Below are 27,396 nucleotides of genomic sequence, written 5' to 3'. Positions count from 1 at the left end.
TAGCATCAAATGTGGCAGACTTTGAGTAAAACGAAGCTGATAAGAAGCCACTGAATTTGGTGATATGTGACGTGAGCAAGCCAAGGCAGCCACGCTGTGCCGGACGACGTGGGACACAGAAAGGGAAGACACTGGAAGTTTATGAAGTAGAAGGAGCGGGCTGTAAGAGTCTGGGCTGTTGCACGGAGCGGGGAGCGAGCGCGGATACAGAGTGTGTGTGTGTGTGTGTCCATGTGCACGTGCCCCCATGCATAGAGGTAGATGGGAAATAAAGGTAGGGACAGGGAATTACAAGTCATTTGGCAGAGGTTCCATTTAGAACTTAGAGAATTATGCTCTAGCCAACATTTTACAGAATTTGTTGAATTAACAAAAACAATATGAAGATTTGTGTTTCTCTTCAGGAATTTAAAAGGCACCTAGCCCAGTGTTCCTGGTATAATCATTGCCACTTCATTGTCACTTGGCTCTAGGCATTGGTGGGCCTTCCAGGAAAACAAAGGTCACTTGTTAAAAGATGCTTTGGCAATTTGTTGTTTTCCAATGAGGAGGCCAAAGGGTCCCCTGGAGTCAGCGGAGGCTTCTGTCGGGCTGAGCCTCCTTGAGGAGGCAGAGGGCAGATCGCATACAGATTATCATCTCTCCATTTGGACATGGACAAAGAAAAATGTGTTTTGTTTTTTAATAAAAGATCACCTGCATGGCACCAGGGCACATGGCACCAGGACGGAACCCCATGTGGGGTTGAGTGGTGAGATTAAAATACTTAGGGTTGGTCCTTAGAACTCAGTCTAAGGCACTGCAGACCCTGGGCCCCTCCCGCTGAGCCTGTTGCTGAAAAATTCATTTAATTCCAGTTTCCATCTCTGACCTGCTGGGCTTATTACCTTGCTTTTCTCCCATTCACCCAATTGTTTAGTACAACTGAATCAAGCTGGCATTTTGATAATCAACTCCAGGATAGGGCGAGTTTTCAAATTTGGTGTCTTTTTCCCTAATCTGGTTTTCATTGATTCTGAGAGTTGTTGGAACAGCGGTGGCTCGTTTACAATTCCCGGCAGGGACTGACAACACTCTCTCTTTGTACAAAGATGGCTTAGATTTCTTCACAGCTTCCTCTCCTGCAACAGCTCAGGAGGCATAAATGGGCTGGGGGATGGGCAATGTGTCGAATGGAAGCGTTTTGTAATTTCAAAGCAACCACGCAAAATAGATCCTTCAGAATGGTTTTCTCTTCCGTGGCGATGTAGTCCGGGCACGCACTCTCCTCTTCCTCTCTCTGCGTCTGTAGCCTTTTGCATTACTTCATCACTAGCAGAAAATAGGATTTCTCACCTGCAGATGGGGAAGAGGGAAGAGGCTAGCGTGAACATTAGGTAGAAATTACTTGTCAAGTTTGATCAATTCAGAGAAAATCCAAACCCTTTTTGCAAAGGCACAGTTGATATTTGACAATTTGTGGGGATTCCTTATAGAACCATTGTTTGGCTAAATTGTCTGCATATGCAGTGTGTGTGTGTGCTAAATGAACGATACATTTGCATCTAAATGGTCCATAAATAATTGGATTCTGCTCCAGCAGGGTAATAAACAAGCCCCCTCCCCTCGGTTGGACTAGTGAGATGCCTGCGAGTGTGGGCTCCTCTCTTATTGCTTTGACTGTGCCATTATTTGACAAGGCACTGGGGGAAAAGTGTGTGAATCTATTAACGAGAACCAATCTCCATTATGAGCTGAGATTGGAAGGAGCTGGAAGAGAGAGTTTTCATAATGTGCAGCGTTTGGCCTCTGGCTCTCTGGGCAAACATTTAAAACAAGAAGTCAGAAGTCAGAGTTGCTGTCACCGTAGCAAGTCTGCTTCAGATGTGGGGACAGTGTGAGGCGTTAATTACCATCTGAGTGCTGCGTTGTGTGAGAGCATTAAGTACCTGCGCCTGGTGTCCAGCACCTTGGCGAGTATTTATAGCGTACACATAGCCGTGGCCCGTGACCTACGTTGGAGGTGGTCCTCAGAGGACGTCAGCGACTAAGCCCTTCGAGGACCACGCAGGTCTTTCCCACCGCGTCCAAGCAGAGGAGTTCCAGCACTTACTTTGGAAGGCAGGGAGTGCAGCGAAGGCAGTGACGGTGGCCACTTTTACATTTGCAGTCATGCCATGCCTGTTATGTCAAAACTGTGACTTTTTATGGCCTCCTTTCATAAAATTTGTGATGTTCCGCTCTTTTAAAGGCTCCAAGGGGATGGTATACCTGAATTCGAGAAAGCGCAATATATTAAATCCAGCTTCATGTGAAAGATATATAGAAGGACGATTATTCACTTTGCCAAGGGATTCACACTGGGGTGCTTTAAGTAATAAATACTGTATGAGGCACTTAGCATGTGATTTAGTTCAGATTTTCAGGACTAAGGTCTATTGGCAAAATGCAGTCTTACTTACAGCATTTTGGTGCTTCTTCAGATGACTCACCCCTTGTTTCGTAGCTCACACCAACATGGGTACAGTCCAGAACTCAGATGACAATCCCAGTGGCACCTGCCTCTAATCCTCAGTTTTGGTCTCGAAACTCGAAACCTCTCATTCTTTACTCTGTCAGGTAGTGTGACTGGCTTGCTGCGCTCACACTCTGATTCCCTTTCACTTTGCCTTCCTGAGCAAAGAGCCCCAAAGCTGAGACCTAGGTTTCGGTTCCCTGGCATTGAGGACTGTTCACATGACTTAGGGATTTGATCTTTGGCAAGCGTGGTGACAGGGGAGGGAAAATGCTGTTGCTTCTACCCTTCTGAGTTCTTAGCTGAGACTCCCGCAATAAAAGACAGACTCACAAGAGAAAAACAAACAGAAGCTTATTAACATGTGTACCATATGCATACATGGGAGAGGCCCAGGAAAAATGAGTAACTCCCAGGTGACGTAGAACTCAGCATTCAGTACCCTCTTAATAGGGAAAGGGGAGGGGAACAGAAGCCTCTTCGGGGAGTGGAAATGATTTTAAGGGAAGACTGATGGGCCGGGTCCTTAGGAGAATAGATGAGAGGTAGGACAGTTTGTGACAAAGTTTGTCTGAGTGTGGAGTCCACTTGTAGTCTCTCCCGTGACTTCTCTGGTTGATGAAATTGTTAGGGAGGGGACCTATGACAGCCAAGTTCCTTCTGGAGGATCCGTCTATAGGCAGATAAGGACAGTTCAGAGACAGCCTCTCCCTGCATTTGCTGATTTTAAAGTGCCTACAGCTCAGCACAATCGAAATAGCAAAGGGGCATATTTTGGGGTAGCATGTCCTGAACTTCCAGTGATGTTTTGGGTGGTATGTGCTGCTACCCTTCCCTCTTCTGGGGAAGCTGGGGCTCAGTTTCTGCCCCCAGTGTCTGGTTGTTACCCTCAAGGTGTTGAGAGCAGAGGGCGACAGCAGTGTGCTTCTGCTCAGAGAGTTCTGTGCTGTAGCTGAACGTTCCTGCTGCTCTGTCCCTCCTGTGAACTTCCTAATTGATTTTCTGCTTACACTAGACTAGATGTCCTTGTCTGCAACTAAAAACCTTGACTGTAGGGGGCGGCCGGATGGCTCAGTTGGTTAGAGTGCGAGGTCTGAACAACAGGGTTGCTGGTTCGATTCCCACATGTGCCACTGTGAACTGCTCCCTCCACAGCTAGATTGAAGGACAACAACTTGGAGCTGATGGGCCCTGGAGAAACACACTGTTCCCCAATATTCCCCAATTAAAAAACAAACAAAAACCTTGACTGTACACGTCCACTTCGCTGTGTGTCCTGGGTGGTTCCCACTCAGAGCTCCCGGGTACAGCTGTGCAGACTGTGCACTGCACAGCTACAGAGGGCACCGTGCACCTCAGAGGTCTGAGGCTGAACAACGTTTCCTTACGAATTGCTGTCGTCTCGAAAGGCTGTTTTCTGTCTCCAACCCTGCTGCTCCCACTGCCTGAGTTCAGGCCTCACGCCACAGCTTGTGCAGTAGTCATCCAGGTATGAAGAGAGCACCTTCCACGAAGGTTACACTTTCAGTCCACACGACCTTTTCCAAGACATTCAAACGCGTTCAGGCTGTAATTTCTTCTGTCTAGACACTTACAGAACTTCCAGGAGCTAGGTGTTTTAATCATGTGTTCTGTTTTCTATATTTTCTGATGCTTTGACAGCTTGGGACCTTGAGGAACCAAGAGGGGACTGGCCCTTCCAAGGTCAGCTAGCTAATTCCTAGAGCTAGCACAGGATTTGCTGTGAGTGTGCCTTTGACATGCAAACCAGCCAATCCTGAATCCACACCCCAGGGCTCCTCCTTTTCTCAGCCTCCCTCCTGAAGTCAAGAACACTTCTGCCCCTACCCTAAATCACCCCAAGGCCAAGTACGGGATAAACTGGAGACCATCCTGCAGCCTAGAACCCAATGAAATGATTCAAATAGCCAACCCAATCCTCTCAGCGGCTTACTCTGCCTCACCCATTCCTTCCCATGAGAAAACTACAGTACAAGCTTTTGCCACTGGTGCTTTCCTGCCTCCTGGTCAACGCTGCTTCCTTGTGTGTGGCCCGGCGTGGCATGGTGTGCCCTTCCTCCTCTTGGGAATTGTAAGTAATAACCTTTTCTTTCAAAGGTAGTCATGTCTGTGCCTGTCATCTTACCATACCTGATTCAATCAAACCTGGGTACATCTTAAAACGCTGGGAAAGAAGATATTTGAGCAGCATCACAGCATGTCTGTCACATGCCGAAGTCTTCTCTTACGATGAACTGGATTTCCCAAGACAGACTCTTGTATTTTGACTGTCTTCTGCCTCAAGGATGTTACTTGTAGAATTATCCACCAATGCACTGCCCCCGGCCCACATTGTTATAATGAAGCTGTAGTCCTGATTTTGTAGAAAGGTCAAAGTCCCTTTCATCATTTAGAGAGCATAGGAGCTCTCACGAGTAAGGCTCACTGTGGCCTTCTAGAATATCTAGTTCTTCTAGAATCTTGGAGGTGAATACATAAATTAAGATTCTAATGGGACTGTAACTTTATTCTTATATTAGGGAGAAAGCTCAAAATACTTGTATAGTTTGTAGTCATTCTATCAAGTTTCTAAACAATTATGAAAATTCAGAGTGATAAGGTACGCTAGGAATTATGTAGTATAGATATTTCCTCTTTCACTCTTTTCATCATTTGCTGCTGCTTCATCCAACTCTCTTCCCCGTGAATGAATCCCGTCCAGCATTGTCAACATTTGATCATTCCATTGCATCTGTGTGGATGCTAATTGTTGTGAAGGAGTTGATAAACTAGCCTGTAGGACCAGTTGGCTGCCTGCTTTTGTAAATGGTTTCAATAAAACTTTACTTGCATCCACACTCATTCGTTTAGGTATTGTCTATGGCTGCTTTCACACCATAAAGGCAGAATTGAATAGTTGCAATAGCAGACATATGGTCTGCAAAACCTAAACTATTTCTTATCTGGCCCTTTATGGAAAGAGTTTGGCAACCCCTATTTTAGCAGATAAAATGTGCTGCTAGTCTCGAATATTACAAGTTCTTCAGGGACAATCTCAAGTTCTTCCTCTTTATGTCAGCTTCCATCAGCTCTTCGTCAAAGGATGCCACTTAAGGTCCTAATCATTTCATTAACTCTGCATTATACTGTTGGTAGACAGGTGTCCATGAATGTCTCATGTTTCCCCACGTATAGGCATGAACAGCCAACTTACTTCAGAGCTGTCTTTTCAGGAATGTTAATATAAGCGTAGAGACAGTGACTCATTCCAGAGCAATATTCCTGGATAGTAAAATTCCTATATTCCTGGGTAGTAAAGTTAGAGGTATTCCTTCTCAGAGATTTGTTTACGTTTCAGGGGGAAAAAGTCTCTCTCCCCAGAGTGGGGAAGGGCAGGTTTGCTAGCAACCCCATGTAAGATCAGAGTCTCCGAATCTCAGGGTTCCTCTCCTGAATGCACCCCACTCTCCGCACAGGCCATGCCTGGCCCTCACTGCATCGTCCTGTTGGAATTGGGGCTCGGGGAACCCGCACCAAAATGTCCTTATTGCCGTAAGTCGTAAGCTGTGTAAGTACACTTGGCCTCATCGTGTCCTTGCTGTCCAAACCCATCTTCTGCTACTGGGCTGCTGCTTAGAAAGTGCTGGAGTGCTTGACAGTGGTTGAGGCAGGCGTTCGTGCATTTGTTTTGTCCCCTGTAGTACACCGAGGAGTTCCTTGACGGTGGGGACCAGATCTCCTCTTCCCTTTGTATCCTCCAGCAACCCCAGCATCCAGTAATATTTTGTTGCTTGAGATGAAGGCACCCACACATCCTGTCCTGAAGTGCTCTTCTTAGCGGTGTTGCAAGTGAACTGACATCTTAAGATGCTTAACCATAGAGCTGGGAAGACGATGGGTCAAGCTGGGCCCCTTGTTAACTCTCTAGTCTTGACTTCCTGTTGAACTCTATGGTAACCTCTGGCGGAGGGATGTTGGGGCACCTCTCATTTTTCCATGTGGGTGGCGGGAGGGCAGTCCTGCCTCGAGTGTGCTTGAGCTCTTTGATGGTTCCATTTCTTTTTCTTTTCCCGAATAAACTTTTTTCTTTGGTGTATTATCTGGAGAATTATTTGGCCAGACGACAGTGGCACACAGAGACTTGGGACTATTTTAAATGGCCATGACTTCCTTCTGCCCAAGTGCCCCTGAGACTCTGGGGTCTAAAGCCACCCTGGTCTTGTTCAAAAGCAGAGGCAAGTTCCAGCCCACCAGCATCCACTCAGAACACGGGCCCCTGGATGTGGTGGGGGGAGGGGGGCTAAGGAAAATGGCCCCGCCAGCCCTGTGGCCAGAGGGAGTGGGACACACTCTTGGGTCCCCAGATTGGGGGCAGAATTAGCAAGGGGGCCCCTCCCTCCTGAGTGCTTGCTCGGGGTAACAACCTCCATCCACAATAAAATGAATGTACTTTATGGACTTGTGGGGACAGAGCCCCAGAGAGTAGTTTACAGGCTCTCGGCCTCACGTGGAAGGGTGCTGGCTCGGGTGGTGAATGGCCGTCGGCTGTGGCTGATTGGCCGTCGGCTGTGGCCGGTTAGCCAGTTGGCCGCTGGTATAACTGCTGCGGCTACAAAGGATTGCCGAGCAGAGCCGAGCAGAGCCGAGGAGAGCGGAAGGGGAGAGCCGAGAGAGAGGAACAGAGGAGAGAGTGGAGGAGAGTCGTCGGTCGGTTGGCGGAAAGGCGGACGGCAGGTCGGCGTCCGGTGGGCCCAGCCTCCAGTGAGACCGTGGTGGTATGGCTCCCCTACCTATGGCTCTGTGAGTGTTCCTTTTCGGCCTCACCATGTCCTGCGTTCTTGTGTGGGGAGCGGGAGCAGAGACCCCACAGGCCGCCCCGCCTGAAAGATGGCGCGGCAAGAAGGCCTCCGCGCACGACAAATGGCGCAGCGAGCAGGGTCGCCCGCACGAAAGGACTTTTCCTCCTAGGTTTGCCAATTTAGCAAATAAAAATACAGGATACCCACTTCAGTCTGAATTTCAGATAAACAAGAAATACTTTTGTAGTATAACTATGTCCCATATTTTGCACAAGAGACACTAAAAATGTTGTTGTTGCTGTTGTTTAGCTGAACTTGAAATCAGCTGGGTTCCCTGTATTGTAGGAAGCAGCCCTGTTCCCTGCCCATTCCCCTGGAGGGCCCATTCTCCCCCTGCACCTCCCCACAGGGGGTCGCCTCTTCTCTAAAGCAGCCACGGTGATAATGTCTTCCTGACAGAGCACGTTTCCCCCATTTCCTGGGTGCAGAGCTGGGTGTTCAGGGGATGGACACAGGCTTTCAGGAGAACTGCGAGATTTGTTGATGGACCTAAGCTCCAGGGGGTCCAAACTGCGGCCCACGGGCCAACTGCGGCCCGCAATCCATTGTTAATTGGCCCGCAGCAAATTCCAAAAATATATTTAGTTTACTTAAATAAACCAGGTGAGGCAATACGTACTTCACCTCGAGTGAGTGGCCCAGCTGTTTGTGTATTTTACCGCATATGGCCCTTGGTGAAAAACGTTGAAAAAAGTTTGGACACCCCTGGCCTAGACCTTCTGTCACTGTTTGCAGGACGCAGGACCAGGGGATATGTGGTGGGCTCACCTTTTGAATGGTCTGGGAGCATTCCAATGTATTGGGGGGCTTCATTTCCTGTTGAATTGCCTTTTATTTTGCAAATCTGTAATTCCCAGAATTGTCTGTCAAGTCAGACCTAAAAATTAAGAACTGCCTATGTCCTGTGTATCAGTGAAAGTTGAATTGGAACCCAAGAAGAGGCAGAAAGATGGGAAAATTCGATGAGCTCCTATGGGGTGGTAATCCAGGCCCCAGCTTTGATCCTTAGCAGGTGCTTGCCCCCTGTGGGGACAGAGCCCCAGAAAGCAGTTTCCAGGCTCTCGGCCTCACATAGAAAGATGCTGGCTCAGGTAGTAAATGGCCATCAAGTGTGATTGCATGGCCATCAGCTGTGGCTAGTTGGCTGTCAGCTGTAACCAGTGAGCCATTGGCCACTAATATAACTGCTGTGGCTACGCTAGCAGAAAATGGGGGCTAGCAAGAGCAGATTGCAGAGAGGCGGATGCCGCCAGTGAGAATATAGTGGTATGACTCCCCTACTTATGGCTTCGTGGGTGTTCCTTTTTGGCCTCACCCATGTCCTGCATTCTTATGTGGGGAGCGGGAGCAGAGACCCCGCCCATCACCCTGCACGACAAATGGCGCAGTGAGCAGGGTCTCCCGCAGACCGCCCCGCACTACACCCCACCATCCCCGCCCCTTTGGAGAGGGTGTGCAGAGTGTATCTTGTTTACCTCCAGGCTGCTCAGAAACTAGTCCCGTGATTTCCTTTGCTCTCACCCCATAGGCAAGGCTTCTGTGAGGTTTAGCTCTAAGCTGCTGGGGAAAGTGGCCTGATAATTCACATTCCCCACCAATGGCCCTGAAATGGTGACCCCTGCTCAGGCATTCCAGAGAGATTTGCAGAAAAAATAAATGCATCGCTGGTGATTTGGTCGGTAACTCCCTGTCAGGGCCAGGGGCAGAGATTTACATATGAATTATCATCCTGACTTGGTGGGGATTTACAGGATGAGCCCCTTCTGCGCTCCCAGGGAAGATTTACACAGTCTGCAGTCTGTTCCTCAGCACCAGGCTGCAGGGATTGTCACTGTGTGGCACGCAGCACGGGGACCGCTCCACACTGGCCTCCATCAGCCAGCCCCCGTCCTGGGTCGTGGCTGATGAGCTCGGGCATCCTGCCTGCGCAGCCATTTCTCTGGTTCCTGTCCCCACCGCCCTCCACCTCCAGCCCCCAAATGACAGAAGAATAGAGCGCTCTCTCCCCCTTGGTCGTAGGGAACCCCGCTCAGCTCCCCTCTGCTCCCCTCCATTTCCTGTTTCTCCATCACAGTGTAACCATGGCCACTTCCCTCCCCTTGTTCCCTGCCTTCCTACCTCTTGCAGGCCCCCCCGCCCCTTCAGGTGAATTTATCTGCTCCTTTGTTTTCTGTGGCCCCTTTTCTCATCAGTGTGCTCAGCTCTGGATTTGAGAATCTAACGGTCCGCCAAACACCTCTAGCAGAATCCCGTGGGGAGAGTGTTAAGAATCAGAGCCCCGGTTCCCCTGTGGACCTCCTGAATCAGAATCTCTGGTTCCGGGCCCAGAAATCAAGTTTTCTGGATAATTCCTAAGTACACTGAAGTTTGAGCACTAAAACTCTAGGTCTCAGGGAGCAGCCTGGACTGGGCCTCCCTCCCCCGCTGAATTTCAGGCAGTTTCTTCTTTCAGCAGTCTCTCTCTGGTGTGTCTTTGAGGACATTTGGGAGGGAGGGGCAAATATCTGGGACCCCATAGGAACGGAATTGTCCCAAGAGGGAGGAAAGGGCCTGAGAACACACGTGGCTCATGAATATTCATGCTGGCCCTGTGGTCAGGGTTGATCACTCAGATCAATTCAAGGCGTTCTCTATAAGCCTCTGTGAGAGCAGCAAACAGGTTCTGGGAATAATAAGGTAGGGAAGGAGATAGAGGTTAAAATGAATCGACAGGCAATAGGATTAGAACTCGTGCTCAATCCTCATCTTGAGAGTAAGTAACAGTAGCCTGAGATTAAAGAATTAAACCAAGAAGCTCTCCCTTGACAACTGATCTGATAAGCCCAGAAGTAAATTTCAGAATCGCTGTCATCAGGGAGAGGCAGGGAGAACTGAGATAAGGGCACTGGGAGGGAGGGTGCTGGGGGTTGACCGCCTGTTTCTTTCTCTGCAATCCAGGGCGGAAGGCTTGGTCCCTCTTCTTGGGGCAGCACTATATTGGGGGCAAACTAGTTGCTTTGCTTCAACTCCACTGGCACTTTCTTTCTTACATCCAGTTATAACTGTAAAATGGCAGCAAAATTGGAAAGGGGAGAAAGATAATGAAACATAAGTCAAAAGTGGCAGCTGGCGAATTTCTGATAATTGTGTTTTCCCTTGTAGCGTTTCATTTCTGTTCCCTCGTGTTGCAGGGTAGCCTGTGGGAAGAAAGAACCCCCAACAACAACAAAAACAACTCCAAAGAGTTCAAGGAAACAATATCAAATGCAATTTAATGACAGTTTTCATGGGAGAAAGGGTAGAGATCAAGTAGCATTCTCGGTCTGCTTCTTCTTGTTCTCTTTAACATCATCAGAAAGCCTAGAAAATTGTACATACATCAATTTACATTAAGTAAAATGATTCTCAATTACCTTTCTCTTTCTTATCTCTATACCTCTAAAAAAAAGGTTAAAAAAAATGGAGGGGAGTCTTTATAGTATAGCACTCAAGGTGAAATATTTTCATACATTATTGGAAAAGACAGACGCTGACTCATGTGGGTAACCCATGTGATAACCTGATTTGGAGGAAAAAAATCAATGCTTATCTACAGCAGTCCTCTTGCATCTCTATTCAGTGAAGTTTTTCTTGGCTGGCCCTTCTCCAGGTTCACATAACACAACTTACCAGTTCTTGGAGGAAATTTTCTGAACAAATCATCTCAAGGTCTAACTATCTACTAGAAGACTCTGCTCTTCCTCTTGATGCTATTTGTAGCTGAACTTTAATCACAGCGTAATTCTTGGATGTCCAGGCCACAGTCCTTTCCCCTCCCACCAGAAATTGGACCCAAGTGGAAGCTGCAGCAAGCCTCACCTCTTCCATGCCTTCCATTGAAACCACTGGGATCAGAGTAACTGAGTCACTGTTGACCTTGGAGTTTCTGCCTGCTTCAAGGCACTCACCCTGCAGTTTCCTATGTCTTTTATCCTAATGGGAACCATAGCCTTCATTTAGGAAGAGTATTACTCTGAGCAGCCTATGGAGTAAGAACAGGGTCCTTGCTAGGTTGCAATGAACTGTAATAGCCAGAGTAGGAAGGTAAGGCGTTGGGCTCCATTCTCTACGTGACTCATCTCTTGACTCATTCCCTTTCCTGTCCCTCAGCTTTGAGCTATGGAAGAATCCCACTTTTGTAGTCACACATTTTATGTGATGTTTGAAACCACTGCTCACTGTGCCCTTCTCAGATGTTGCATATTTCCAATCTCTAATTTCAAAGTAAAATACTTCCTTAGGCTGGGTTTTTGTCTACACGTAGCGATAAGAAAGATGGCCTGTAAGAATAAGCAGCAGGAGATTCTAGTTTGGGAGAGCTTGGTTTTGTTTTTTGGATTGGGATGGCCAATAGGCTGGTTTTGTGGAGCCAGCTTTTTCTATGAAAGTCATCAGCCAGCAGTTCCCACACTAACAACCGTAGAGAAGGGGCTGGAGTAGGGCAGGGAATGCTCTTGAAGCAGCTTCAAAGCCTCAGAGTCTCTTCTCTAGAACAGTTTGTATTTTCCCAACAACTTGCTGTTTCACTGGCTGGGTGGTCATCTGTACCCCATCAGTATCCTCACCAGGGTCTCGTTTCTCCTTCTAAAGTTTCCACCCCACTCTGTGCATCCGAGATGTCTAGGTAGTGTGTGTTGGGAACCCTTTAACAACTAGCTCTCTGAGGAGAAAACCCCTAGTTTATAGCACTTGCCAATTTCCATGGTGTAACTACTACCATCCTGGCCAATTTCAAACTATATCACTACACGTGGACCTGGGAGATGGGCTGTAGACATCATTATATGGTATGTTCACCATGCAGCCACGGTAGATGGGAACAACCGCTGGAGCACAGAAATAATTAGGAAGTGATGGGTTTTGAGTATAACCTTTGCTTTTTAATATAAATAATTGTAAATTTATATCATTTCATTCTTAATAATGGCTGTGCTTAACAACTGGCTCGCAAAATTCCTAAAAAAATGTAACAACTGATATGCAAGCCACCTTAGCACAGCCTCTGTCTTGGGGTAGGAAAAGAGGGAGGAAAAGGAGAGGTGAAAGGGCACATTTAGTTCTAAAGCACTGAAAGGCCTCTAAGCCTTACAGCCTTTATGACCGGTCCTTCTAAGCCTTGGGTCCAGGAATTCATTGAAATAACACGGTTGATGTTGGTCAGAAGCCTGGACTTTGGAGCTAGACATGCTGGGTTTGAGGCCCGGCTCTCCCCTGTGCGAGCTGTGTGGCCTGAACCGTGTCTAACCGCTCTTAGGTTAAGAGTCTCATGGGTACCATGATGTAGTTGCTTTGTCAGTTTGCTATGGAAATTAAAGGAGCTACTGTACACTAAGTCGTCAGCCCTCTGGGCCACATAGTGAACCCTCAATGAATGGTAGCTATGAGTACTACTGTTATTATGAACCTGATCTATTTCTAAAATGTCAGCAGTAACCGCAGGTAGTGATGGGATCTATCTCAGATGTAAGACCATGCTGCGTCCGGTTGTTGAAGACAAACCTCTTTGTATGGTGTGACCTTTCCTTCTGCATTGACCATGTATATAGAGTCAGCCTGAGGGGCAGAAATGTCCTCTCCACATCTCCTGAAAAAATTGTTTTTACAGATGCCTGAAGTTCAAATACTGTTAACTCATTTTTTTGCTATTAAGTGCTACTGTCTCCCTAGGCCTGCTTTTTAAATGCAGATACTTAGAGAGTGTCATTAAGTCAGCACCTGGGTGGGAATGAAGGCAAACAGGTCCCAGGCTCGGCACAGGATGACTCCTGAGAATGCAAGCCTGAGCCTGGAGTGGGAGATGGACCCAGAAAGGGGCCTGAGGGCTCCACATGCCCCGTGCCGCAGAGTGGATCAGTTCTTCACGCTGAGATGCCTCTCAAAGCAGGTCTCTCTCACTGTTCCCCCAAGTATCCCGGGACCAAGACCCAGCTGACCCTCAGGCCCACAGTTCACTGATGAGGTGGGGACCTTGCTGAGTATTTGGGGTCGGTCTCCCTATTGCAAGAACACCAAGTTTGCAGTCAGTTTACTGGGTTCTAGTTGTGGTCCCAACCGCTTGATGTGTGACTTCGAGAAGGTCATTTCATGTCTCTGGACCTATTTTGTTGTTGTTCTTGTTTTTTTAGGAAATTGAAGATTCTGATGAAGATTAACCTGAGACTCAAATGAAGGGGCCCTTTGTGATTATGAAGGTCGTGTGACTATAAAGAATGGTGCCAACATGCTTTGTTGGTACCACTCTCTATCCCTCCTCATTGCTTTCAGTTGGCTCCTTTTTCTTTAGTTCTTCACATGTGGATATGGAGAGAAAGGCCTCTTGGCAGCACCGTAGATGGACAAAAATAACGCACTTCTACCCTTTGTTCTAAATTTGCTTTCTAGGAACCAAACGTAGATCCTATCTGGGCTCACATATTCATAACACAATGTGCACTAACAACCTTGGTTACTGCCGGTTTGGCTCAGGGCACTTGGCACAAGGAGGCCGGGTGAGGTTTGCAGGAGCCCTAAGGCCCTGTGAACACTCATTATATTCCTGCTGAGGTTTTGTTTGTTTCCCTGGGGCACCTGTTAGGATACACAAATGTTAGCAGGTGGCTGAGTACCAGAAACCAGGGGAGGAATTGTGGCTCGCAGAGGTGACAGACCTGCAGCCAAGAAGGTCTTAGGTGCCAGGGAAGGGCCTGGGGACAAAGGAAGGAGCCAAGAGAGCCAACCTGCCTCAGCTCGTTCCTCACCATCCGTGTGGTTTGGGGGGGGGGGGCAGCTGGTGCCCTGGTAGGATGTTCTGACAGTGCTAAGGAAGGAGGTGACAACCTTTTCCTTGGGACTGCGGACCTGACTTTTGCCTCGTCAGTGACACAATATTCACTGGCCCCCTTAGAAGTCTAACAGAAGGAAACCTCAGCCCCAGGGTCCCAGCCATTACTGTGTGACCAGAGGGAGCTTTGTTATTAAATCTCCTATTGAGTGGCACCACCCTTCCGGTGATTGGGGTGGGGGTTGGCAGCACGGGTGGCTAGAGGTTTACCTGGCCATGAAGGGAAGGGAAGGCTGTTATGTTTTAGGATCGATTATTTTTGGTGGGGGAAAGATTGCTGATGGCCAGCCAGGCCAAACTGCCTGAAACTAAGTACTCAGTTGGAGGCCTGCCAGGATCCAGCAGAGGTGGACGCGGTGAAGAAACAAGGCAGAGGGAAACATTAGGTTGGCAAAAGGCCCACTCGGTTCTAATGAGCATCGCGTGGGGTTTGGGCGCCTTGCTTCTGCAGCGACTGGAGATTAGCCAAGGGGAGAACAAAAATGACACGGAGGGAGAAGAGGGCCTGCTGGGAAGGCTTACAGGTACTCGACCTTGGACAGAGGAGACGAAGTTGACTAAATATGCCTGTGTTCTTTAAATACACGGTAGGCTCCCACAAATTGTTCTGATAAGCAAAGACAAAGCCATCCGCACAGAGGCAACGTGGATTTTCATTAACCCTCCGACAGGCTGCCGAATACGTATTTGACCAGTGAGAATGTCTGTGAGCTGAATGGGGCCCTCAGAGCATTTTAGAAAGTACAGAAAGGAAAGGGGACCCTCCCAGGTGTAGGAGGGATTGGGCCAGCTCTCCACGTCCCTTGTGTTTGATGCTGAGCTGTGGTTCTGGTTTAATGAGGTACCAAGAGCACAGTGGGTTCTTTGCATGATACAAAAGTGCTCAGCACTAGTGAAAAGACTGATGGATTGATAACATGATACCGAGCCTCTCTGAGGAGAGAAAGCCCTCCCAGAGGTGGGCAATTCATTGCATCCTTTGTTTCTTCAGCTGCTTCTCTTTCCCCACCTCTTGCCCATCCTTTTTACTACCTGGTCAAGGGAGGGCAAAGACATTCACAAGAAAGCACCAAAAACTTGAGGACTTTGATTGCAGAGCTGGAAAAGATAGCACAGGCTGAGAACAAGCCCACGGCAGGCCGCCAAAAGAGGCTTAAACACCTGCCCACTCCTGAGCCCTGGGGTCGACCCACAGGACTCAACATAGTGGTGCCTCCAGCCCCATGCCTGGGCCTTCAGAGGAGGCACCATCTCCTCACACCCAGCAGCTCAGCTCTGACCCTGAGGTTCCTGGAAAGGTGCCAGAGTTGTGTGTGTTTGGTCTGAAATGTACCTCTGAGCCAGCCAGGTTCCCCTTCCCAACCTGCCTTCTCACACACTTCAGAGTTAGTGTGCCCTGAAATAGGCTGAGAAGAGAAGGAAGAAATGGTTTGGATACTAAATCTCCTTTCAACCCCAAAAGTCTGCTTCATGGTCTCAGTGACTTTTGCTCATTTTGGAAGCCGTGGAGAAGGGAATTGGGGGTGGCGGGAAATGACCATTCTGATTGACTCTGATCCAAAAATTTCTATAAAACTATACCACTAATTAGAACAAAGGACACACCAAGGTCTTGAATCACAGGATGCTTACATAATATAATGCCCACGGCAGACAAACACTAAATACTTCTAAGTACCTGAGACGAAAAAAGAAAGGAAGGAAGGAGGGAGGGAAGGAAGGAAGGAAGGAGAAGAATAAAAAGGAGTCTGGAGTCCTGGCATCTGGAGATTCGAGGGGCACAGGCAGAGTGTCTTGGTGGAGGGGTGGCTGTGTGTGAGCATCTAATGGCTTCTTGCTTCACATCTCAGCCTCTGTGGAGCAGACCTCCGTTGCTGTGATAGCGATTCCGATGGCAAGGCTGCCATTGTCGGAGAAGAGCTGGGCCAGCGAGGTGTTGAGGATGAGGCAGTCTCCGTCAGTGATCACCGAGTCCACGCACTCAAGGACGGACCGGGGGGTGGCCTCCCATTTGAGACGCCGATGGTTTCTGTTAAGCTCTAGGCGATAGGTGAAGCAGTCGGCCTGGGTGGGGGTCCCAATCAGCATCATGGTGGCAAAGAACTGGGGGTGCCCTTCATGCCGCTCCTGTTTCCTAAGCACCAGCAGAAAGTGGTGGCCAAGGCAGGAGTGCACGATGATCCAGTCAGCCGGGGCGGGGAGGTGCATGTCCGTGGCCAGGAACACTATCTCGGCTCCCTGAAGGATGTCAACCCTGTGGATCTGGCGCAGGTGAGGCACCACCACCTCCAGGTGGCCTTCCCACGGGCAGGAGAACAAGGGGCACAGGCAGGTTGTCACCTGGGCGGCGTGCAGCTCTGCCTCGTGGTGGTGCAGGTGGTGAGGGTGTGCATGGTGGTGCAGGTGGTGCTGGGGGCGGTGTTGTTGCCGGTGGTGGTGGGTGAGGTGGTGATGGGGGCGGCTGCCTTGCTCTGGCGCGCTCTGAGTGACGGCCCGGCGGCTGGACACACACTGCAGGAGAAAGAGAAGAATGTCAGTGGGCGTGAGGCCAGTCTCTCAGCCTGGCTGAGACTCCCCTGGTGTTCAAAGGAGACTCTCCAGCACAGGCGGAGAAAACTTGATTTCTTAAAAAATGAGGAGAACCGCCATACTGTTTTCCAAAGTGGCAGCACCGTTTGACATTCCTGTTAGCCATGTAAGGGGCTTCCAATTTCTCCGCATCCTCGCCAACAATGGTTATTACCTGTTTTGACAGACATTTTGTAGACAAAATTGTTTCAGATGTTTTGCCAAATTTATATGCTGAAAAACTATGTCTTCTCTACATCAATTCATTTTGGTATAGGACCTAAATTTACCCAATTAAAAACAGAAACTCCTTCAAAGATTCCTCCTGCAAGAATAATAGATTTTTCAAATCTAATGGAACATTTTTTTTTTTTTTAATCCAAAAGAAAAATAAAGGATATGGTGGATACCTTGGGTGGTTGAAATTCTGAAAATTCAGTGCAAGAAAATGCAACATTTATGCCTTTCTGATTCCTTAATAAGATAAACAAAGAAGCAGTTTCACACTCAAATAACATACATTACGGTGGTCATTAGTATTAAGAACAAAAGAAATTATTGCTACTGTCGATATTTATGTGCTGGCACTGGATGCCAATGGGTTATTCCCCCGAACTTTATCATTGCTTTTATTTTTAAAACAAAATTTCAGTAAATGCCCATTTGTCCTCCAGTGTTATCAGGACTGTGCTGTTTTGGGTGCCCCTCTCTTGGGTCCTAAGGCAACTGGTGGGACACAGGGCTGGTTATGTGCAGTTGGGCCATGGTTCCCAGGGAGGGAGCCTCACCTGTGACTCCCGGGACTTTGTCTCCAGGCACACTTCTGCCCTTCCAGGCTCACTGTTCCCAGGCAGCCTCCACCCCGAGACTCTCCTGACCTTTTGTTCCTCATGGCAGTGTGCCCACAATGTCCTCCAAAACACCAGGAGCTGTGATGGCACCTATTGAGCAGGTATCAGTAAACATTTATTGACCACCTGCTATGGCCAGACCCTGCAGGAGCTAGGGGTACAGCCTTGGGCGAAGTAAACACCACGTTTCTTGGTGTGGATGGCAGACATTAGTATGCATATGGTTAATTGTGGTTTTCACAAGGTTCCTCCCTGTGACACGAGAACTGTGATTCATAGTTTTCAGATGAAGAAACAGGCTTCCTGGAGTGATGTGCCTGAGGTTACGAAACTCTTGTACATTCGTAATGAAAGTTTGGGATTCATTTTCATACCCCCTGACTCTGAGCTCAGCAGCGTTCCTCCTCCCCCAGTTATCCCCGCCTCCAGCATGCCCCCTCCCCCCACACACCGTTCCTTGAGTTCCTGTTCTCTGCAGGATCTAGGCTGTTCTGTGGAGGTGGCAGCTGTATGGGTGCTCCCGGCGTGAGGCCATCACATGGCAGCCTTCTCTGGTCTGCCCTCAGGTAGAGACTGTGTCTTCTGTCCTAGCTCTCCAAGCCCTTTGGGCGCTTGCATCCGTGCCTGGCTTCGGCATAGAGTACAAGGACATAGGTCTGTCTTTCACACTCACCACCACTGCTGCCAGACTTGCTGCCTCCCCAGACTCAGTGTGTGGCTAGCGGCTGAGGCCTGGCTAGTCTCTTTCTTTAGGGCACACGGCGGTCACTCACACACACACACACACACACACCACACACACACGCTGAGATTATCTCCCTGGTGGTGGAGGTGACTTGCAGGCAAGTGTGGTCCAGACCAGCTCTATTCTTGAGTTCACCCCAGCTGCCAGTTTCTGCATCTCCCCGCAACCTCGGGAATGCCGCAGTTTGAGCTACAGGGGCCCTTCCGGTAGCTCCTGCCCTGTTCCTGGATGGCAGCTACTGGGCAGTCTGCTGTCACCCACCCATCCATGAAGGGACCAGCGGGGTTCCGGAATCCTGCAAGCAGTGCATCTGACTTACCTTGTGGTATTAAATTCAGGGAAGGGAACTACTATGTAGGATCTCCTAAGTGTTTGGCATTGTGGAAAGTAGGTGTTTTTTGCATAATTGTTTAATTTTACACAGAAAAGATCAATTTCCTTTTTAACAAAAAATAAAATCTGGCTTAATTCCCACTTGCCTGCTGGTGGCATGTACCATTTAGTCAGTGGGTGATGGCGGGCATGGGGTCTCTTCCCATCCATTGAGCTTGTACAAGCCCAGGGCTCACACACTCCATCAGCCAGCTGCGAGGGCCCCTCCCAGGGCCTTCTGTCAGTCTCATGCACTGCAGAAGGTCAGCCTCTTCTGCTGAACTCAAGTGCATCTGGTCTTGGCTTCTCATGGAAAGCCCCAAACGCTGTCCCCTCTCCCAGCCTTTGAGAAGCCCCCCTTCTCTCTCACTTAGCTTTTACAACAATTACAAGGGAAACATATTATGTTGTCGTATAGATGAAGAAACTGACACACAGAGAGGTTGAGTCACTCGCCCAAGGTCACACAGCTCCTAAGGTGTACAGCTGGGAATGGAACCCAGATCAGTTAAAGGTGACATAGATTATAGACTGGGAAGATCACAGGTTGGATCCAGCAGACTCTGGTCTGATTCACGGTTTACTCATCCAGAAGTGTTAGTTTCCCCATCAGCAAATATTTATCTCAAAGGGTTTAGGGGATCAAATGAAATAATGCCTGCCAAACAGCTTTAAAACCACATTAAGTATTACATCAAGATGGCATTTCCAGGGGCCGGCCCGGTATTCAGGCGGTTGGAGCTCCGTGCTCCTAACTGCGAAGGCTGCTGGTTCGATTCCCACATGGGCCAGTGGGCTCTCAACCACAAGGTTGCCGGTTCGACTCCTCGAGTCTTGCAAAGGATGGTGGGCTCCACCCCCTGCAACTAAGATTGAACACGGCACCTTGAGCTGAGCTGCCGCTGAGCTCCCGGTGGCTCAGTTGGTTGGAGTGCGTCCTCTCAACCACAAGGTTGCTGGTTCGACTCCCACAGGGATGGTGGGCTGTGCCCTGCAACTAGCAACGGGCAACTGGACCTGGAGCTGAGCTGCGCCCTCCACAACTAAGACTGAAAGGACAACAACTTGACTTGGAAAAAATCCTGGAAGTACACACTGTTCCCCAATAAAGTCATGTTCCCTTTTCCCTTTAAAGACAAAAAAAATCTTTAACAACAACAAAAAAAGATGGCATTTCCATTTGGATGTGCTTTGGGGTGAAGACTCGGTGGCCTCCTGCCCCAGTCCATGCCTACCTGTGCCTACTCTGGTCAGCTGGCCTTCGTGCCTGGGCAGCACCCCGGGCTGAGTACAGGCCAGCATGAGCCCCACATCACACTTGCCCTGGGGCCTCCTGTGTCCGTGCTGACCCGTGACGACAAATATCCCGAAATTCCCATCTCAGAAGCAGTCTCTCGGCTAGTTATTTTCCACATGCCCTTCTCCAGATCAATTTTCCACCTTCTCCATTGTCATGCACGAATTCAGCTCCCACCACCCCCCCCCCCCACCCACACAAAAACGCAGGATATGGTGAGGCCCCAAAGGAACACCAATGGAGCCATAGGTAGGGGAGTCATACCACTAAATCCTCGCTGGCGGCTGGGTTGGAGACACGGGAAGCAAACATCCGCCAGTACCCCAACAAGGGGTCTTCTGCACCCCCGTTTCGCTGGCAGCAGGGGAGACACAGGAAGTTGAATCCACCCGATGCTCAATCCTCCATCCGGTTCTCTGCCAGCCAACCAGCCAACCAACCAACCAACCAACCAACCAACCAACCAACCAACCAACCAACCAGTGTAGCCACAGCAGTTACATCAGAGGCCAATTGGCTAACTGGGTACAGCTGATGACCAACTAGCCACAGCAGACGGCCATCCACTACCTGAGCCAGCACCTTTCCACATGAGGTCGAGAGCCTGGAAACTGCCCTCTGGGACTCTGTCCCCACATCCATCCTATTCTGTGCAGCAAACATTGGAGATGTGAAATCACAGCAGGGAGGGGGTGGGAAGAAATGCCTTGATCTCCCTTTCTTCCCTTCCTCCACACCCTGCCAGGGCCTCCCACTGGTTAAATCCAGAAGGAAGCCCAGAGATGCACTCAGCAAGGGTCTGCTCCCTTTGGAAATGGTGCTGGGTGAGAGGACAGGTGAAGAGGGAATGCCCACCTGTATGCAAATGTCTCCATTTCCTCCTCTGTGATGTTCGCTGATCCAAGCAGGCTGGGCCTCCTGGGCTGAGATTTGATGAGGCTGAAGGAGGCGTTGGGGGGTAGGCCTATGCCTACAATTAATTAAGCCATTCCACAAAACCGCACACACCACCTACCGTGTGCAAGGGGCTGCGAATACTGAGCAGAGTAAGGTCCTCATTCCTGCCCCAGTCGCTTGCTATGATTATGAATAATATTATACTAGAACGCACAAAGGCAGGATGCCGTGGGGGCCCTGTCGCTACCAGCGGGGCAGGTAGCCATTCTGGTCAGTGTGAAGTGACATTTAACGTGAAGGGTGAAGGCTCTAACAAAATAGGCAAAAGACGTGCTCACAGGGTGAAAGGCAGCTGTGACGGAGCCGGGGACAAAAGAACACGGGATGGTTAAGACATGCCAAGTTCCAAGTGGCTGTAGATGGAGAAGCTGGTGGACAGGACGAGCAGCTGGACCGTATTGCCCACATCTTGGAAGCTGAGCTGAGGTACCAACGTGGCACCCAGTTCCGCAATGGGAGTCCGTAGGGGGCCCAAGAGACACAGCGTCCTGCTTTAGGGAGCCCTGCGGCAGCACCAGCAAAGCCTGTTCTAAGGGGGTGCCAGGAGGGGCCAGCCGTCAAGAGGCCGTGCAGGAGTCCAGTTATCGGACCCTCACAGTGGCCATTGCATCTAGACTCTCCCGTTGCTACCTTTGGGCCTCATCCTCCACTAGCCTCTTCATGTTTCAAATTGCTGCCGGCTAACAAAGCAGCTGCAGGTCTAACCCATCGGGATGGAAGTGAATGACTGTGCCTATAGAATGAGACATGGAAACTCATGGAGAACCGGGAGCTTGCTGTGCCCCAAGAAAGCACTACGAATACTCATGGCCTTAATTCTTTCCTTCCTGCTCCATCTTCTGAAGCAAAATATGTTTCATTTAAATGATCTTGGGGTGAGCAAGGTCACAGGGCTGCCGGCAGGGAGAAGGAATTCTTTTAATTGGCAAAACGCTAATCGTTTTGGAAAATGAATTCTAATCTTTCCATCCAATACAGTGGATGTGTGAGTAATTACTTTCCTTCACTAAACTGTTAGTGCAACATTAGTGATTATGCTAATTAAAACTGATGAACTCTTACAGACTGATAAACCCCAGCCAGTCCACAGATGCCTTCTTTCAATTGGCTGTATTTAACTTCCCATTTGGAAGAGAGGTCTTGAATTAACCTTTAGAATATTGCCCAAAATTGAGTTTTAAAATGTAGGGCTTTATGGACTGGGTATAATTCTTTCTCGAAGCATTAGTGAGACCATTTCCACTGAGGGTGTAATTGAATTTAAAAACACTTCCTTAATCCGATCAGCCACACTCCCATAGTTGGTAATGGCGATCCCTCCAAATCCTGGCGTCCAAAGGGGAAAACTGCCCCTGGAAAAATCACGTGACCCTTTCTCCAGTGTCTGTTTCCTTTACTTAGAGGATGGCTTTGCTTTTGCAGTTGTTTCCAGGAACATGGCTATGCTAATGCGTTTCAGGTGAAGGAGGATTTTGCACCCAATTTCAGATGAAAGGCGTTTGCTCTGAGTTTGCTCAAGCTGTAGTATTTGTGAGAGTTAATTACCTAGGGTTTTCAGTGCTGGGTGAAGGGGGAAAGCAGCGACGCTATGGATGCATGTCTGAGAGGCAGAGCTGGTGTGTGGGGTGACATTTCAGGGCGGGTATCAGAGTAGTGGGATAAAGTCAAGACCTGAACCAAGCTGGGCATCAGGTCGGCTAAGGAGAGAGAACTGTGACTACTTTTTCACTCCACATGAAAACTTGTTGCTGTTTCCAGGGAGGACAGTCAAGGCTGAACGCTTAGTGCTGCCCACTCCATTTTCCTGGGGTGCCCTGGCTCCCCACTTCTCATCAAAATCTAGCATGACTGTACACGAGCCCACAAAATCCAGGAGGACTCTGGGACTCTTCCAAACAGTTAAGAAATAAATTAAATGGAGACAAAACAACAATGGGGCTTTTATCAACGGGAATAGAACATCTTAATTAGAAAGCATATCTACGCTCCTGCCCCCCAGTCATACTTGGTACGCAGATGGATGAGGTCTTCTGTAGACAGCATGATAATATCTATAATTTTCTTTAAAAGACTTCAGTGGAGAGAATGTGATATAAATATGTACATGTTTAGCCTACACTCTAGGGGCTGTCAATTCCCTAATCAGGAATTCACATTTCGAGGTGATCACCTAACATTTTACTGGAAAGGCCACATCCAGAGATAACAGTTACAATTGCTTCAATTAGCATCCATATTTCTGATCCACACCAGATGCTGCTAATTAGCATTTCCGCAGAGGTTTTCACTGGTGAAGTCAGTAGTTTGTTAGGCAGCATAATAGAAGCGAGAGATGGACTCTGATGAAATTCGTAGTTTTCAAGCTATGAACATAGGTTAAAATATTTCAGAGAGATCCATTACTATAGGGGTGGGTCCAGAAGCTTATTCCCGAAGAATTCCTACATCCAGTGTGGGGACAGAGTCCCAGAGAGCAGTTTCCAGGCTCTCGGCCTCATGTGGGAAGGTGCTGGTTCGGGTAGTAGATGGCCGTCAGTTCTGACTAGTTGGCCATCAGCTGTAACCAGTTTGCCATTGGCCACTGATATAACTGCCATGGCTAACCTAGTAAGCGCAGATTGTAGTTAGCAAGGGGGTTGGTTGGTTGGTTGGCAGGCAGGCAGGCAGAGAAGCGGATGGTGGGTTTCAGCTGGCAGGTGGGTTTGGTGGTTGGTTGGCAGAGAAGCGGTGGCAGATTGCGAATCGTGTGGCTCCTGCTTCCTGTGTCTCCAACCCAGCCGCCAGCAAGAATATAGTGGTATGACTCCCCTATCTATGGCTCCATAGGTGTTCCTTTTTGGCCTCACCATGTCCTGTGTTTTTGTGCGGGGAGCGGGAGCTGAGGCCCTGCATTACATCCGGCCACTGAATCAAGGATTTATGGTGGTCTGATGTCATCTTTAACAGTATCAAAACCTTGCCTCTGATATGTGACTACATACACAATTTCTTTATTGGTGATCAAAATTATGTAAATTGAGCAGGGAGACATTGGTTAGCAAACACACAGAAGCCTTGAGTCTTGGGCTATAAGTGTATTATCTAATTAGAAAAGAGAGAAATGAGTATTATTGGTAAAAGAGGAAAATGAAAATTGTGGTGGCCAAAACTTTTTAAAACCTAGGTTCATGGCTGAAAAACTGTAAAAAGGGGTCAGTACAGACGTGTCCACTGGTCCTATCATCTCAAAAGCCTGCCGACCAAGCTGGTCGTCTTATAAACACAGTCCTTGGCTATGACGGGGGCTGGGAAGGAATTTGTGGGTGACATTGTGAAAACAAAAACTATGACTCAGTCTTCGAGCTCCCGGGCCCTCCTGTAGTTCCTAGCTGCCCAGCGTTGGTTGACTTACACGTGCGTACTTTCCTACCTGTTGAGTGCCTGTAGAATGGGGACTCATTGTTCCCATGTCCTCACTGCTAGCACAGGGCCCGCACACCATAGGTGCGTGACACATATGTGTAGCGCTCATCAATGCATTAGTGGCAGCTTCATACATGAGGATTACGTTGGTCCTATTCATGTCGGGCAGTCATGGTCCCAGCTGGCGTTGTCTGTTTGAGACCATCGGCCCCTATAAGACAGGGATGCTGCCTGCCTCCCTCCCTGGCCTGTGGGTCAGGCAGGCAGCAGTTAAGGTCTGTCCAGACAAGTCACTACTTATTTCAACTCAGACTGAAAATCACTAGTTCATGGCCTTCTCTTCTCCACTAGGATGGCAGTCATTGAGAGCAGGGGCTGTGTTTCGTCTGCACGGTGCCTAGTCCAGTGATGGGCACATTTAGCACTTAGCAGTGTCGGGCATCTAGGAGACTCTCGGTAAGTATTTGTTGTTTGAATGAATGAGTGACTTATAGATGGAACCCTGTTCTGGATCTGGACCATATCTATGGTGGTAGGCTGTTTGTCTGCAGTTGGAGGCTCTGTTGCCTACCTTTCCTTCTTGGTTGTACAGAAATGTGTGTGTGTGTGTGTGTGTGTGTGTGTGTGTGTGTCCATCTGTGTGAATCCACAGCTGTGGGCTCAGCAGGAAGGTGTCCTGGCAGCTCCTCACCCAGAACCCAACAGTGACGAGACACAGAATATTCTCTGGGCTTTGACCAGGAGAAGGGCACTGACACTTGCTCAGCTGCCATCACAGGAAGTCAAATAAAAGCTTTGAAGAAGAAATTTCTCATGTCAGAGAGGTACTTTCTTTGCTTTTACTTTTCAGAGAGATTACTCTCAGCCTCAGGTGTTCCCTTTCTCAATAGCGCTGGTTTTATATAAGTTGTTTGGGAAACTCAGTCTTCTGGGTCACCCCAGAGAATCTGTCCACCTCCTAGAGTGACCTCGGCCCACTTTTCCTTCCCACACCTGGCAGGACCATTGACCTAACTAAAGCTGGATGCACGCTCACTACCTTATTCATTGTTAACAGCCCCCAGGAAGTAAGTTCAATCCAACCAAAGATTACTGCCCTCTCCCAGCTATACCCCTCCCCATGAGATGAGGTGCCGAAGGGCCATGCCCACCCCCAGCCATGAACTGGCCCGTTTAGACCACACTCCAGATATCTGGGGTCCTGGGATTCTCTACACAAGGCCTCTGAGTCAGTTTCCTGCAGCCTGTGCTATTTCTGGGATCCAATGTACAGAAAGTGGACCATTAGACACGAGGTGTGGCCAATGGGTGAATATTTGGAGGTGGATATGAGCAAAGCTTGGATGTGTGACCTGCTGCGTCCGCTTGCCTTTGCGTGAGATTCATCCCAGTGTAGGATTATGTCTCACTTGGAAAAAAGTAAGACATGTCATGGGCTGAGGGCTGTAGCCATCCAGATCACTGTGAAGGGTCAATCACTAAGGTAGGAGGGTAGAACATATTTGAAGAGCCTCTTGCCTTGATTTTTACTTGTAAGCATTTAGACATCCAGTATATAGGCCTCCATTTGCACTTTGGTGGTTAGCCCTGCACATGTCGGGGGTGCCCCGCTATCAAACCACACAGTCAAAGGAATGCTGCTCCATCTTTATTTAGTCTTTGGCTCTGCCTTTCATTTGCCATGAGTTTTATCAATCTTGCTAAATCTATGCTAATGAGTTTTATCAATCTTGTAGATGAAAGACTTTTTCTTAAAAGCAACTTTTTGTGTAGTCAGAGTTTCATATCTGCAATTGGCAAGTGAAACCCGGTGACTGTATGTGCAGTTGAAAGGCTAAAAATTAATTAATGAAGCCCCATTAATGATGACATCTCCAGAAGATGACTTCAGGACCACAGGGGTGACTGAGGGAGGTGTGCCTAGCACGCTGGGAGCACTATTGCCCATGGACACACACACACACACACACACACACATACACACACACACACACACACGGTATGGGCAGTAGTGTTGCTCATGTAACGGGTCATTATTCTAGGAGGGAGTGCTGTAACCTTAGAGAAGGGGTGGGTTGCTAAACATGGTTATATATGCAAATGCAAATTTCAGAAGCAGATGTGTTAGCAGACGATGCACGGGCAGAAGTGTGTCCTAGATGGTCTGAGACATTCTGATGGCCGGGCTGCCCAAGGCCCCAAGCCATCTTTGTTTGTCTGGTTCATTAAAGACCTCATGACCAGGAACTCCATAAATTCAGCTCTCGCTGCCAGAACCCTCCACCCTCTGCATCCCCTACCCACAGAGCACCCTTTGGCCAAGTTGTATTTCTCCTTTATGTGTTTCTCTGACTAGGTCATGTCTGTCTGTTGCATGTTTCCTTCCTAACATGCAACACACTTATTCAATGTCTAATTTTCCTGGAGCATGATGTGAGCTGCTGGTGGGTGTGCATTACCCACTGTACCCCCCACTGTACCTCCCTTGTCAGCCGTGCTTGGAACATGGCTGCTACCATAGAAATATTTACGGACAGGATGAATAAATGACTCTTCCCCATTGACCTGTCCCCCCAACACAATCTAACCACTTCTCACCATCTGACTGCCACCAGCCTAGGGCAAGTTACCCTCGTCACCTGTCTGGACTATTATGACAGCCTCCTAACTCGTTGTAGAGGGTTGAAAGTTGATCCCCAAAAGATATGTCCACATCCTAACCCCTGGAACCTGTGAATGGGACTTTACTTGAGAAAAGGTGTCTTTGCAAATGTCAATGAGTTAAGGATCTCGAGCTGACATCATCCTGGATTATTCGGATAGGCCCTAAACCCGTGACAAGTGTTCCTAGAAGAGATGGAAGAGGAGAAGACACAGACACAGAGTGAAGACAGAGCCTGGAGTGATGTGGCCACAAGCCAAGGAGTGCCAGGAGTCCCCAGAACCAGGAGGAGCGAGGAAGACCCTTCCCTGGGGCCTTCACAGGGGATTAGCCCTGCCAGTACCTTGATTT

The 27,396-nt window shown here is 48.7% G+C and overlaps 1 protein-coding gene across 1 annotated transcript in view; it reads right to left on the bottom strand.

Moving 5' to 3' along the window:
• Positions 1-10,577: 10,577 nt before the first annotated feature.
• The window catches only part of SIAH3 (siah E3 ubiquitin protein ligase family member 3), a 59,501-nt gene continuing 42,682 nt past the window's right edge, over positions 10,578-27,396 (bottom strand). Inside the window, exon 2 of the mRNA XM_019756993.2 lies at positions 10,578-16,702. Within this exon, the coding sequence (XP_019612552.2) occupies positions 16,031-16,702 (672 nt within the window). The 3' untranslated portion in view covers positions 10,578-16,030. The remainder of the gene's footprint in view (positions 16,703-27,396) is intronic.

This window comes from Rhinolophus sinicus, linkage group LG04 (assembly GCF_036562045.2).
Source record: "Rhinolophus sinicus isolate RSC01 linkage group LG04, ASM3656204v1, whole genome shotgun sequence".
NCBI lineage: Eukaryota > Metazoa > Chordata > Mammalia > Chiroptera > Rhinolophidae > Rhinolophus > Rhinolophus sinicus.
Note: the sequence above shows the minus strand (reverse complement) of the source record. Positions and strands in the feature narration are given on the sequence as shown.